This window comes from Thunnus albacares, chromosome 5 (assembly GCF_914725855.1).
Source record: "Thunnus albacares chromosome 5, fThuAlb1.1, whole genome shotgun sequence".
Classification (NCBI taxonomy): Eukaryota; Metazoa; Chordata; class Actinopteri; order Scombriformes; family Scombridae; genus Thunnus; species Thunnus albacares.
This window is the reverse complement of record NC_058110.1, coordinates 21,474,203-21,486,252: the sequence shown is the minus strand read 5'-3', so window position 1 is coordinate 21,486,252 and position 12,050 is coordinate 21,474,203. Positions and strand designations below refer to the sequence as shown.

Genomic DNA, 12,050 nt, shown 5'->3' with positions numbered 1-12,050 from the left:
AGTTCAGCTTAATCAGCTGGTCAGTGTGAGATGTGGCTTAATTTACACATTTTTAGATGTCTAGAGTGGTCCTTCAACTTATGCTTTTGGCAAAGAATGCCAATTTTTTCCTCTGTGGATGCACACTGCACTTTCACCAGCCCTGGTTGGCCTCCTCTACCACATAGATGTGCTGCATCAACAATTTGAGTCTTATTACCTCGGCCCTGACCCTTACCTTCCATGAAAAGCTGCTTAATCTTAGCAAGAATATTTTCCCCATCTTCCTTTGGTAATCTAGCCACAATTATGGATACATCAGTTTCAGATCTTATTTTGGGCCTCACAGCTGCACCCTCTGAACTTGAACTGAGCTTCTCCTCCAATGACTCGAGGCCCATGACTCGAATGAAAGAGGACAAGCTTGTTGAGAAGGATGCAGTGTTTTAGAAACACTGTAGAAAAAGGGAAGTAAAACTAAGGCCACTACTCAGGAGAGACTTCCTTGCATTCCCCTAGCAACAACATTGTTATTGAAGGGGGACTGATAGAAGTTGTGAGGGAAGTTGCTATAGCTACAAGCTAATCTTGTTGTGTAGGCTGAAGTGACAGTGGGGTAATAAAGTAAGGTACTGGTACACATTAGCCAGTTCACCCACAGACATGAACATTGGAGGTGTAATGTATTGGTAAATTATGCAGTGAATGCTCCATCTACAGATGACTAATCAAGGTTTCTTTAACTGTTTTAAATAGTTTTAGGTGTGCAAGAAATTGTGGTTAGGATTTAATGTCTTAAAGTGGGATGGAAGTAGTAGGCAGGGTGACATTAGGCATAAGGTAATGGATGCAACTTACCAAACATGCAACTTGTTGGAGGGTTTTGTAAGGGGTAAAGGCAGGACTGCCTGTGTGGGACACTGCAAAAGTAATTATCTGCAATATCGCCATGTCTAGCTGTTTACTTAAGATATGGCCACAGTATGTAATTCAGGTAGTGCGTCATGAATCTACTCTGTCATCAGCCAGTTGATTGCATGTGCTGAGTCAACATTTACTCACGGGAACCTGCATTACAAGCGCACCTCTGATGGTGACATGGGATGTTTGCTGTAAAAGTGAAATATACAAGTGTATATGATCCTGTCTGCGTAGTTTATCACGGACAGTGTAGATGTGGGGAGTCAGACATCACTGAGGGAATCATGCCTTTTGCTCTGTGTCTATCCTCTATTATTTTGCCCGAACAAAGCTGTCCGTTGTTTGCGCTTGGCCCTAAGGCTACAGATTGCATTCGAGGATCAAGAGAGAGAAAGAGAAGGCTTTTTGTCCAGGGACTGAATAGCCATTACACTCACAGCCCACATTAAAGAGACACAGCTCCTGCCTACAACAGCCTCTCCCTCTCCAGGGGGTTCAGAGCCTGGGGACTTGCGTAAGGGTCAACATGTGTATAGACTGCACAGTAATGAATGAATTACAAAGATGCACACACACGCACAACACAATATCAATACATTTTTATTAATTCTGTATTTATAATACATGCTGTTCTCTACAGAGACATGTCATAAATACAAAAACAGGAAAAATAGTAAGAGAGAGCAATGAGGGCAGAGGCAGGGGATCACAGCTGTAAAACATGGGGGCACAGGCCTGTCAGGTCAGAGGATAGAGTGTTTACTGCCAATCATGGCCATCTGCCTGCAGAGCGAGCAAGGTAGTGAGAGAGAGAGACGGAGGACATTACGTAATACAGTCAGGGTTTTCACTACTATTATAACACTTAGGCGCAGCGCCCAAGTGTTTTTTCGCAGCGCCTAAGCCAAATGAACAGAAAAAAAACTATATTAAGAGTTTTCTACCACGTTTTTCTGTCATTTATGGTCACGCTAGCTTCTCTGTCCTCTCCTATGCTCTTTTTGTCGGTGTTTGACCGAGGTTGGGGCTCAGCTCCTCCACACACACACACACACAGAGCAGGGAGGCCGTGGTGGAGGCAGTGAACCAGGTAAAGAGAAAGATAAAAGTTGACGACAACTACATTTGTTACTGTAACTGCAATAAAAAAATAAAAAGCCAATACGTGCTTTATCAAACCACCTGTTCAACAAGCATAAACATGTACAAAAGTGATATTTTCTACTGCTTTGTCCGCAGTCTCCCAATACGTTTTACACGACCACAGCGCGCTGGTGAAGTTAATAGCGAAAGCTGTCTGTATGTAGCATAACTGTTTAGATTAGTTTGTAATATATATTAAAATTTGGTAAAGTCTTGTAAACTTAGCTACTGGCTGAGATGGCAGCTCCCTTCCCAAACCAGCCCCTCCTCCCTCTACCAGCGGTACCTGCAGGCAGTGAATCACACCAGCAGGAGAGGGAGGAGGACAGAGGACAGGAGGAATGACTGACACTGACTGATGTCTGCGTTCTTCATTCTTTCTAAACTTCACACAGTATTTTGATGTTGGGGAATATTATTTATTTTACTGATATTTTTAGATTTCTTTCCAGTGAGATATTATTGAGTTTTTTATCGTGGCTTCGCTGTTTTAAACAGCACTGTTGCTGCTATAAAAACAATATTTTGTCAACATATTTAAATCTATTCTAATGCTATTCTGAATTTATTCTTTTTTTAAAATGATGATTCATACAACTCAATTATTTAATAATGAAAAAGAACCGATAAGAGTATTAATAAAGAACTAGACCAATAAGAGCATGGATAAGATAAAGATCAAATTTTAACCATACTCATCCCTATAGCGACAGTCTGGAGGCAGGATGATGGGGACTGAGCCATTGAGAGCAGTGGGTGTGTTATTAATAGTGGGTATGGATGGGGCAGACATCATCAACACCAGCCTGGTCAGCCTCAGCTGTCACTACATTACCTCATAATAATACAGGATATACCAGTCAGACCACATCATACCATTCGCATCGCTGCACTTTTCAAAAGCCCTCATCTTCATCTTTATCTATGACATCTCATGCTTTAGGATAACACACACTGGCTCATCTACATAAACAGTGCACAGTCCAAATTCCCCCCACAGCCAGTCAGGATCCTTTGAGCCTTAAACAGACTGAAAGGAAAAAAAAGAAATAGAGATGCATATCAGAACACATGACAGAAAAATGTATGGTTAACAATGCTCTTGTGGTTTCGTGGTTGCCGTCTCTTTCTCTGTCAGCCTTCCCTCACGATCTCTCCCTCCTGAGTGTGTGCGTGAGGATGAGCGATGTGGGCATATGTTTTTAGAGATGAGTTAATGAAAAGCTTTGCCTAAGGAAAAGTCTATCTCACGACTGGAATCACCTATTTTGGGTGCGCATATCTCTACCGCTGTGTGTATTTGCATTTGTTTGCGTTCAGCAGAGATAAAAAAGAAAAACAGACAGAGAGAAAAAAAAAGCAACATGAAAACACAGTCGGTCAGTGTGTATCCTATCAGGACTCAAACACAGCACACAGAAAATTGATGTTTACACGTGTGACGGTGCTTTTCGACTCCTTAACCGCCAAGGTCACACAGCGGTGTCCGTGCCAATCTGAGAAACACACATCTGCTTTGGATATGAAGAAGCAGACACAAACACGTAAGCGGTACAGTACATACAGAGACACACAAATACACTCTGATGGCTGTTTTGGGGATCAGGTTGATGACATGATCACATTGGATGGATAAGTGCTATTTAAAGCGACCACCACTGGGGCTGAGAGATGGGGGGATCATTGTTGGCAGCGACAACAAGACCTACCATACTGAACTCAACACAGCCGTGAATCATGCTGATACAAAATGTAGGCTATAAGCTTCTTGGACAGCCAACTTATAACAATGAAATCTACGGATACTGCCCAACCCTTTCCACTCTGTCTTCCTCTTTTCTCTTTAGTTTCTAAAACTGGCTTCTTCCAAGCAGCCTGTGTGACACACAGTATTTTTCTAGGTAAACAAGATAGACCTCTAGTGTGTTGTCCGGGGCTTAAAGTGATAATCCACCTAAAATCTGTCTTTTGAGAACGAAACAATCACCCCCTGTAGCTACAGACTTGGAAGGCTGTTGTAAAATGTCAGTGGTTTTGCTTCTTTACAGAAAGAAAAGGGTTGTGTGTGAGATGGCGGGGGGGTTGTGAAGTCATGCTCTGGCAAACTGAGTCGTGGCTTTGCCAAACAGGTGGGATACACACACATGCAGGAAGGGTCAGTGATTAGATTAGGTTAGGAAATAGAAGTAAGAAGTTCAGTACATCAGTGATAAACATGTCAAGTTTTTAGACATGTGTGGCCTCTTTGTCGCATTTTAGAGTTGTTATGTGTGTTGGCCTGGATCTGAAGTGGGCTTCTATTGAGCGCAATGTGTGCTAATAAAGCAGGCAGATCCCAGGGATTTCAGTTGGGCTGGTAACAGGAGCAGAGGTGTCGTGTTAAATATAGAGTCTCTCATCTCCCCAACAACAGCACAGAGACCGCTATAGTACTGGATGGGAGGTGATGGTGTGGGGTGCCAAACAGAAACTCAGCAGCATCATATCACCATTTTCAGTATCAAAGTCCAAGTGTCCTCTTGGGAGTTCATGTGGAAATGTACTGTGTTGGAAGTTTTTTTTTTTTTTTTTTTTTTTTTCAAGTGTATCCAAGTACTGGGAAGTTAATTATGAAAATGATTCCACTAAAATCTGTCTGAACATGGACTCAAAGTAATTTACTGTTACTTGATGAAATGATGGTGATATTGGAGTCATTGCTCATTTGCTCACACAATACACAGATACACACGTGCATGGATACATGTTACTTCCCTCTTTTCCACACTCTGACTTTGTTGTTGCTACTTGTGTCGGCTTGGCTCAAAGCCGTAGGCTCTCTATCTCCCTTTCTCTGTATGTGCCTGGGCCTGGTTTGTTGACTTAAGCTGGCCCATGTGTTGTGCCGCTGCCAGAGGGGAGGGTTCTTGGCCCAGTCAAGGCCAATACAAGTTGAGGGAGGAAGGAAGGTAAGGAAGGGGGTGGGAGGTGAGTGTATGGTTTTGTTTGTGGATGTACTAAAGTGTGCCAAATGCTCCAACCAGAGGCATCCACAAATGCATGTTCTGCACACACACACACACACACACACACACACACACAGACACGCACGTTGGTACAGTAAATAGGGTGAAGACTTCCCCATTGATGCATAGTACCTGTCTCATAAAATGCACATTTGTCAGTGACAGGGCTCGTAAATTTGACAGCTCCAAGTATGAATGGTGTCACTACACTACATTAAATAGCTCAGTTACCACACAGTGTGTGTATGTGCCTACACATGTTCATATGCACATTTGGGGGATGGGCTGTTATATTTACTGTGCCATCATTAGATTTACTGCATGCCATAAATGTACCATGGTTTGACTGAAAGGCTCTTGTAAATATCCAGATTTGGGAAGTCAAAAACCAAAAACCCAAACACACACACACACACACACACACACACATATATATATATATATATATATGTATATGTGTATATATATATCACACACACACACACACACTCAAACAGAGAGAGAGAAAGAGAGACCAACTTTGTTGTCAACAGTCTTTGCTCTCCAGTTGCCTCTTTCTAGGTGCTAAATAAAGGCATCCCCGGTTTAACTTGCTCCAAAATAAAGCTCCCACACTTCCCATAAGAAGATGCAGACAGATCTCCTGTTGCTTTAGTGCAGTCACTATTTAGCCTGTCCTTCATTCCCTCCTTGTTTAATGGCTCCATAATTATTTCACAGACAGACGAGAAGTGATGGAGAGAGAAGCAGACAGTATCATTTAGCGTATCTGCAGGCACTGATGTGTTCATCAGCAGTGATCAAGAATGGCGGGGCAGTTATCGAAGCAAGCTAGTTTTATGATGGCAGAATGTGGCAGCCATCTGCTTCTTACTCGGCGTAAACATTGATATCAAAGTCGGTCTGATAGCAACAGGTTAGCTTTACCGCTGTCAGCATGAATAAGAGTCAATCTGCAGTTGGCCCTCTGAGACAGAGTGTCTAAAACATGCTGTTAAGCCAAGTCAGTTTTATTTTTATTGCCAGCAATTCAATATCCTCTGTCCTTAAACCCTCGATTAGAATAAGGAAAAACTCCCTAAAATAAAAGGGAGGATCACTCTCCCATGTGTACTGAATAGAACACAAATTAACAGAATACAGCATTGAACAGAGAAACAAAATTATAATGGATTTATAATTTACATGAAGAATGTGATAAAGAGGATGCCAAGCAGTTTCCAGTTAGGGTTGTTTATTGCTTAACACGTGCACACACAGACACTCGCAAACACTCGCACCAGATGTAATGAAACTGCAGTGGAGCATCAGAGTTCTGCCAGGAAGCAGAGGAAAGGAAAAACCTCAATGTCAGGAAATCAGGGTTTGGTGGGGGGTATTAATGGGGTCTGGTGTGTGCCCGTATCTGTGTGTGTGTGTGTGTGTGTGTGTGTGTGTGTGTGTGTGTGTGTGTGTGTGTGTGTGTGTATGTGTGCGTGCGTCCGTGAGAGAGAGGGGGATACTAAAGTTTGAATTAGCCCTGGAATCAAGTAATAGGCTGGTTGTCTTCCAGTGTGTGTGTGTGTTTTCTGATCTGCCTCACTGATACACACAAATACACCAAAAACAGACATGCATGACTGTCAGTGGTATGTTATTAGTATACCACTTTTCCACACCATAGGCAGACCAAATGAGACTTCACAAGGAGTCCGTTTTCCCATTCGCGTTTTGATGGTTTGAAAGCACCATTTATTTAAGTCCAGCGTCAAGCTGACAACACGTTGTCCGTGTTGGCAAGAAAATGAGAAAAACAGCACAGAAATGTTATTAAGAAAGAGGCAGAGGCACATAAATCAAAAGTGTGTCCCTGGCTGGCCCTGTTTAGCGCTGAAAACAAGGCTAATGACTGAAACAGGACACGGCTAATCTTGTTATCTCTTTATCTCTCGTCCAGACTGTGTGTGTGTATTTATGCATGTGTGGTGAGTCTTGTGTACATGTTTGTTATCCGCCTCTCCTCTGGGTATGTTCTCTGTTTTAGCTGTGGTGTGGATATTATTCTTTGCATACTGTGATTACTGGCACTTTATAATTATAACGAAACTGTTTTGCCAGCTGCCCACATTGTACTACAGAGTTCACACGCACACACATTTCAGCGGTGTTCTGAGACGTTAAAGAGTAAAAAACCGGCATCTTTTGAGTGAACATAGCTGTGGACAATCAGACAGTCTCTGAGAGATTCCTTCATATCTGGTGCATTCCTCGGTGATCTGTTTGCTTCCCATCCAACACATTCTCATCAGCGTGGGAGCCGAGCCACTTTTTGAACTTTTTCTGTGTCCATGAAATGTTTTAGAGACTAGTCACTTCTAACAGTGTGTGTATGTGCGCAGGTACACGTACGCTCACTGATTTACAGTGTACTTCTGTATGTGTTTGTGGACTCCAGAGTGAAGTTTTTGCGTTGTGTGTGTGTGTGTGTGTCTGTCTGTACTGAGACTCAGAGTGGATCTCTGCCAGGGCTTAGGGCTTGGCTAGGAGAATGCCTTAAACCAGTTTACTCTGGTTGTGTAGTGGAGAAGTCTGGGGGCGGGACAAGGACCTCTTAAAGCTGCAGACCATGTGTATCTTCCACTCTGTGTGTCTTTGTGCATCAGTGTGTGTGTGTGTCAGTTTTGTGTTAGTGGAGCTGTGTTAGTGTGTCTGTTCATATGTTTATATTCTCCAGGATTTGGATGTTGCATACATCCATACAGTGCATGGTAGATATATATTCGCTTCATTGTATTGGTTTTGACAGCTTGCTTTTTTTGGGATTTAACATGAGAAATGTATGATGCAAATCAGTGTGTGTGGGAGTGCACAAGTGTGTGGGTGAGTCCTTGGCCCTGCCTTAAATAATTTTCCCTGCGTTTTGCTTTCAAAGACGATAAGAACAGAGGTGAAGAGTGCAAGATAGAATAGATTGAAGGAATAAGTTACGCAGAAGTCTGCGCTTCATTGCAGGGTGACACAAATTACTGTTGTGCTCAGTCACATTTTTATTAGATTGCCGGATGCCAAAGCATACTCTATGGGCTCACTGTGCATGTGTGCATACTTTTGAGTCTGCACTAAGTGTATGTGTACTCTGCCAGTTCAAGTGGGCAGTATAAATAAGGTTAAAGCTGAGGGTGGACTGCTCAGCATGGGGTGTACTGAGCAGGAAGAGAGGAACAAGCGTCTCTCTCCTTCTAGAAGCGGTGGTTGCACAAGCAGTGCAGAAATGCACCACAAAACCTTTTCACTCTCAACGCTTTCCATCACACATGCACATAACTCAAACACACACACAAACAGTAAGTTACCCAAGACGTGCTGTACATGTACTTTTGGGTCCCGCTGTGCTCTGGCTATTTCTTTTGTTGATTTTGCTCGTTACATCATCCAAATTTCATCTACCATCTCTGTTGATATTTTTGGGGGCTACAGAGATTTGTAGTTTTCTCTAGTGACTTGGCCAGGCTTTTGCTTCTAGAATAATTTTCCATTAATCTCATAAACAGTCAAAACGAAAAAAATATTTCACAGAGTGCGTCTGAAGAATGGCAGACAAGAGCACTGCTGATAATCTACACTTGACCTTTTCCTATGTGATCAATCTGTATTTTTGTGTTTTGCAGGAAGCCCTCAGGTCATGCTGATAAGGAGGTGATGGCTGCCACCGTCCTGACTTCACTGTCCACATCCCCTTTGGTGCTCTACCCTTCTTCTGCACCCACAGGTAACACCACTGTCTCAGTGTGTTCATCTTTGCACATACTGAACCTGCAGCTGAAGCTACTCCATCAAATACTGTCTCATCCACTGTATTAGACAAATCGAGATTACTCACTTTAAATCACACTGAGGTTTCTCATTCTCAGACAGGTGAAGCAGGAAGAAAAATTCATCATACATCATTTGGTGTTTTCCCTGACTACGGCGCCGATCAGATAGAGCACTTTTTGCAGGTTGCAAAACACGAGGCGCATAGCACTTCCTTTTTTGTTGAAGCCTACAATTTAAAAAAAGAGCAGCTTGCTGTGTCTTTTTTATTATTGTTGCTAGGCAACCACCTGTCCTTAGCCTAACTGTTATTTTGCTGTGAATTAAATTCAGATCTGTACCTACTTTTATTTTTTTAGATAGTTATTGATCATGGCAACTACAGTTGGTCAAGTCATATAGCTCTGGGTATCCAGCAACAGTCACCAGTAGTTTGTCCTCCATGATTGTTGTCTCCACTCGTTGTCTTCACCACCACAGAAGGCTCGCCTCTCAATTCATCCGATTGGACAATGGGGAAAAAACACAAATGATCAAGTTTTTTAGCTCAAGATGTTCAGGGCGCTCCTGCAAAAACGCGAGGCACTCAGCAACGCAAAAGCAGTAAACCAAAAGCTCCAGGCTGATAAAAAGTGCTCTGTCTGATTAGGGCCTTATGGTGACTTAGCTGATGAGTTGTTTATGTTTGAACCTGTATTCACCTAATGGAAGGGAGTCTTACAGTATTATAAGCGCTATCCCCTTATCTTTATACATGCATGTCTACCCAAGCACAGCACCTGTTGCCAACTGTTCAGTCTTGACCATAGCACCACAGCTCCTTTTGTTGTTTCCAGTATTGCCGTGGTTGCCGTCATCATGCCAACTCTGCCAGACGGTCAAAGTCCTGTCAGCTTTTTTTTTGTTTTTTTTTAATTCTGCATTAAACGAAGGCTACTGTTTTTGCACCCTGCGGTGTTGTTTTTGTCATTGTAGAATTTAGCAGTCATTAGTAACAGAAGATACTTTGGGTTTGAGAGAGCTAAACATGGGTTTTGTATGGACAAAACAAGACATTTGAAGTCATATTTCAGATATTTTATAGACAAAACAACTAATCATAATGACAATAATCGTTAGGTGTGGCCCTAGTTTTGAGTTGCAGTAAATGCTCTATTGTATAGTCCAACCCCCACTCACTCCACGCCTCCCCTAACACATTAAAAAATTTTTTTGTGACAATTTCCCCATGTTGTCTCTTTTAGAAGTTGAAATAGGACTGGCCATGCTGTCTGGCCCACTCAGGGTCTTAGTAATTCTGTGAAACAGAAATCCTCATACACAGAATGATTTATGCTACATATTCATATGAGCTTAATTTTCTATAGAAAATAGTTATTGGTTGGTATAAGTTAATCCCCAACATGCACAATATTACGCTTGGCACTATCTGGGGGTTTATGTTTTGTCTTTTAGTATGTTGAGCTGCAGTTAAAGTCAGTTCAAACCAGCGGGATTATAGAGTCTTATAGGTTAAGCCTTATTGGATTGGTCAAAAGGCCAAAGTGTATAGAAAGGGTTTGGGGGCCACAACTTAGAGAAATAGTATAGTATCTTGTCCAATCAATTAAAGCCATGGTGGGCTTAATGGGCAGAGTTCAGTATAGCTAAATGAAAAATGTTGGGGACAGTGCGGTATCTACTTAATGTAAGATTATTTAAGAGTATTAAAGATATTATAATGTATGCATCAAACAGGCTGTCATGGCTTAGAGCTTCTGAACGATTCCATGTTTTCATTTCCATTTCAGAGGTAGGATTTGGTCAGGATTGTTGATCATATTGTCCATGTATCATGTAGCCAAGATTTTTTTTTTCCTTCAGGCTTTTCAAAGTAGTGCACAATTATAATTATGTTTACATTTGGCTTTCTAAGCTCCTGTTCATATTTGTCTAATTTTAAACTATTTTCAACCATTCACTTCCAAGCTGCCTTCCCTCAGGTGATAATCTGAAGTTAAAGTGGAACTGCACAGATTTTACACACCAACATCTGTTCACAGGTCTTGGGTAGTACAAACAATAGACAACTGTCCTCAGCCAAGTTGCATTGTGGGTAATGTAGGTGTCAGGTTTTGACAAGGAAGAAGAAAGCATGGAATAAAAAAAATTACTGCTGCACCAATTTTTGGTCCTTTTTTAAAAAATGCCATCATGAGTCCAACAATGTTATTGGAGTGTAATGCTATGTCATGGGAGTACTCTTTTAAATGTATGTATTTTTTAAATTCCAGTCCCAGAGCCAGCCAGCAGGGCTTGGAAAGAGGTGCTGTCAGCCAGCTACAGCAGTTCGACCAGCGGCAACTGGAGTTGGGATGCCAGTGACCAATCAGTGCCCTCCACACCGTCCCCACCTCTCTCCAACGATGCCAACAAGAACTTCCTGCTCTCGTCCCAGGGTGATGATGTCAACGAGGACGTCACAGAAAGCACGCACTTCATGTTTGAGGACCCCATACCTCGAAAACGAAAGGTACGGATGGGCGTCAAATGTGACGTTCATGTCCTGCTGTAAGAAGCAGAAGAAGGGAGTTCACATCCTGTAAGTGTATGTGTAATTTAGATTCTGTCCACTCCACTTCCAACCTAAATTGGTGCATGCTGTGTAATACTTCAGGGCCACAGCTGTAGAGAAACATCTCTGATGTGCTTTTGTTATTTCTATTAAAGTAGTAGCAGGGAAAGACCTTGGAAAACCCGCAAGAAGCATTCAGAAAATGTAAGCACCATGCAGTTTAACAGCCTGTGACATAAGGCCCGTGTGGATGATGGATTATGTTCTCTCTTTTACTTCTCTCTTTACTTTTTACTATTGAAATAGTCCAGAACATCAAAGTGTTTACTCTGTCAAGAAGCTTTCCATCTCCTACATCGCCCTTTTAGCGGTGAGGTGGGGAGGTTTAGTGTGAATGAAGAAGAGGAGGCAGACGGGGGAAGGGATGAACAGCAGGAAGTAAGAAAAGGTTCAAGGGATGCATAAAAATGAGGACTATCAGAGGGTGTAGAGGAGGAGAGAATTGAGGTTCAAGGTAACAACGGGCAGAGAAATGAATCTCAATATTTCCTCTAGCTATACAGTGTCAGGGGAGAGTTCATATACTGTACAATATGTGGGAGTTTGCAATTCAACCTCCCCTGGAGTCGGGCAGCAGTGAAGATTATTGAGATGCC

At 42.3% G+C, this 12,050-nt stretch overlaps 1 protein-coding gene across 2 annotated transcripts in view; it reads left to right on the top strand.

Annotated features, from left to right (window-relative positions):
- Positions 1-12,050, top strand: part of slc2a4rg (SLC2A4 regulator) — a 46,492-nt gene that overhangs the window by 19,033 nt on the left and 15,409 nt on the right. For both annotated transcript variants that reach the window (XM_044351582.1, XM_044351583.1), the window contains exons 3-4: positions 8,696-8,796; positions 11,114-11,352. In XM_044351582.1, coding sequence (XP_044207517.1) covers positions 8,696-8,796; positions 11,114-11,352 — 340 coding nt within the window. The remainder of the gene's footprint in view (positions 1-8,695; positions 8,797-11,113; positions 11,353-12,050) is intronic.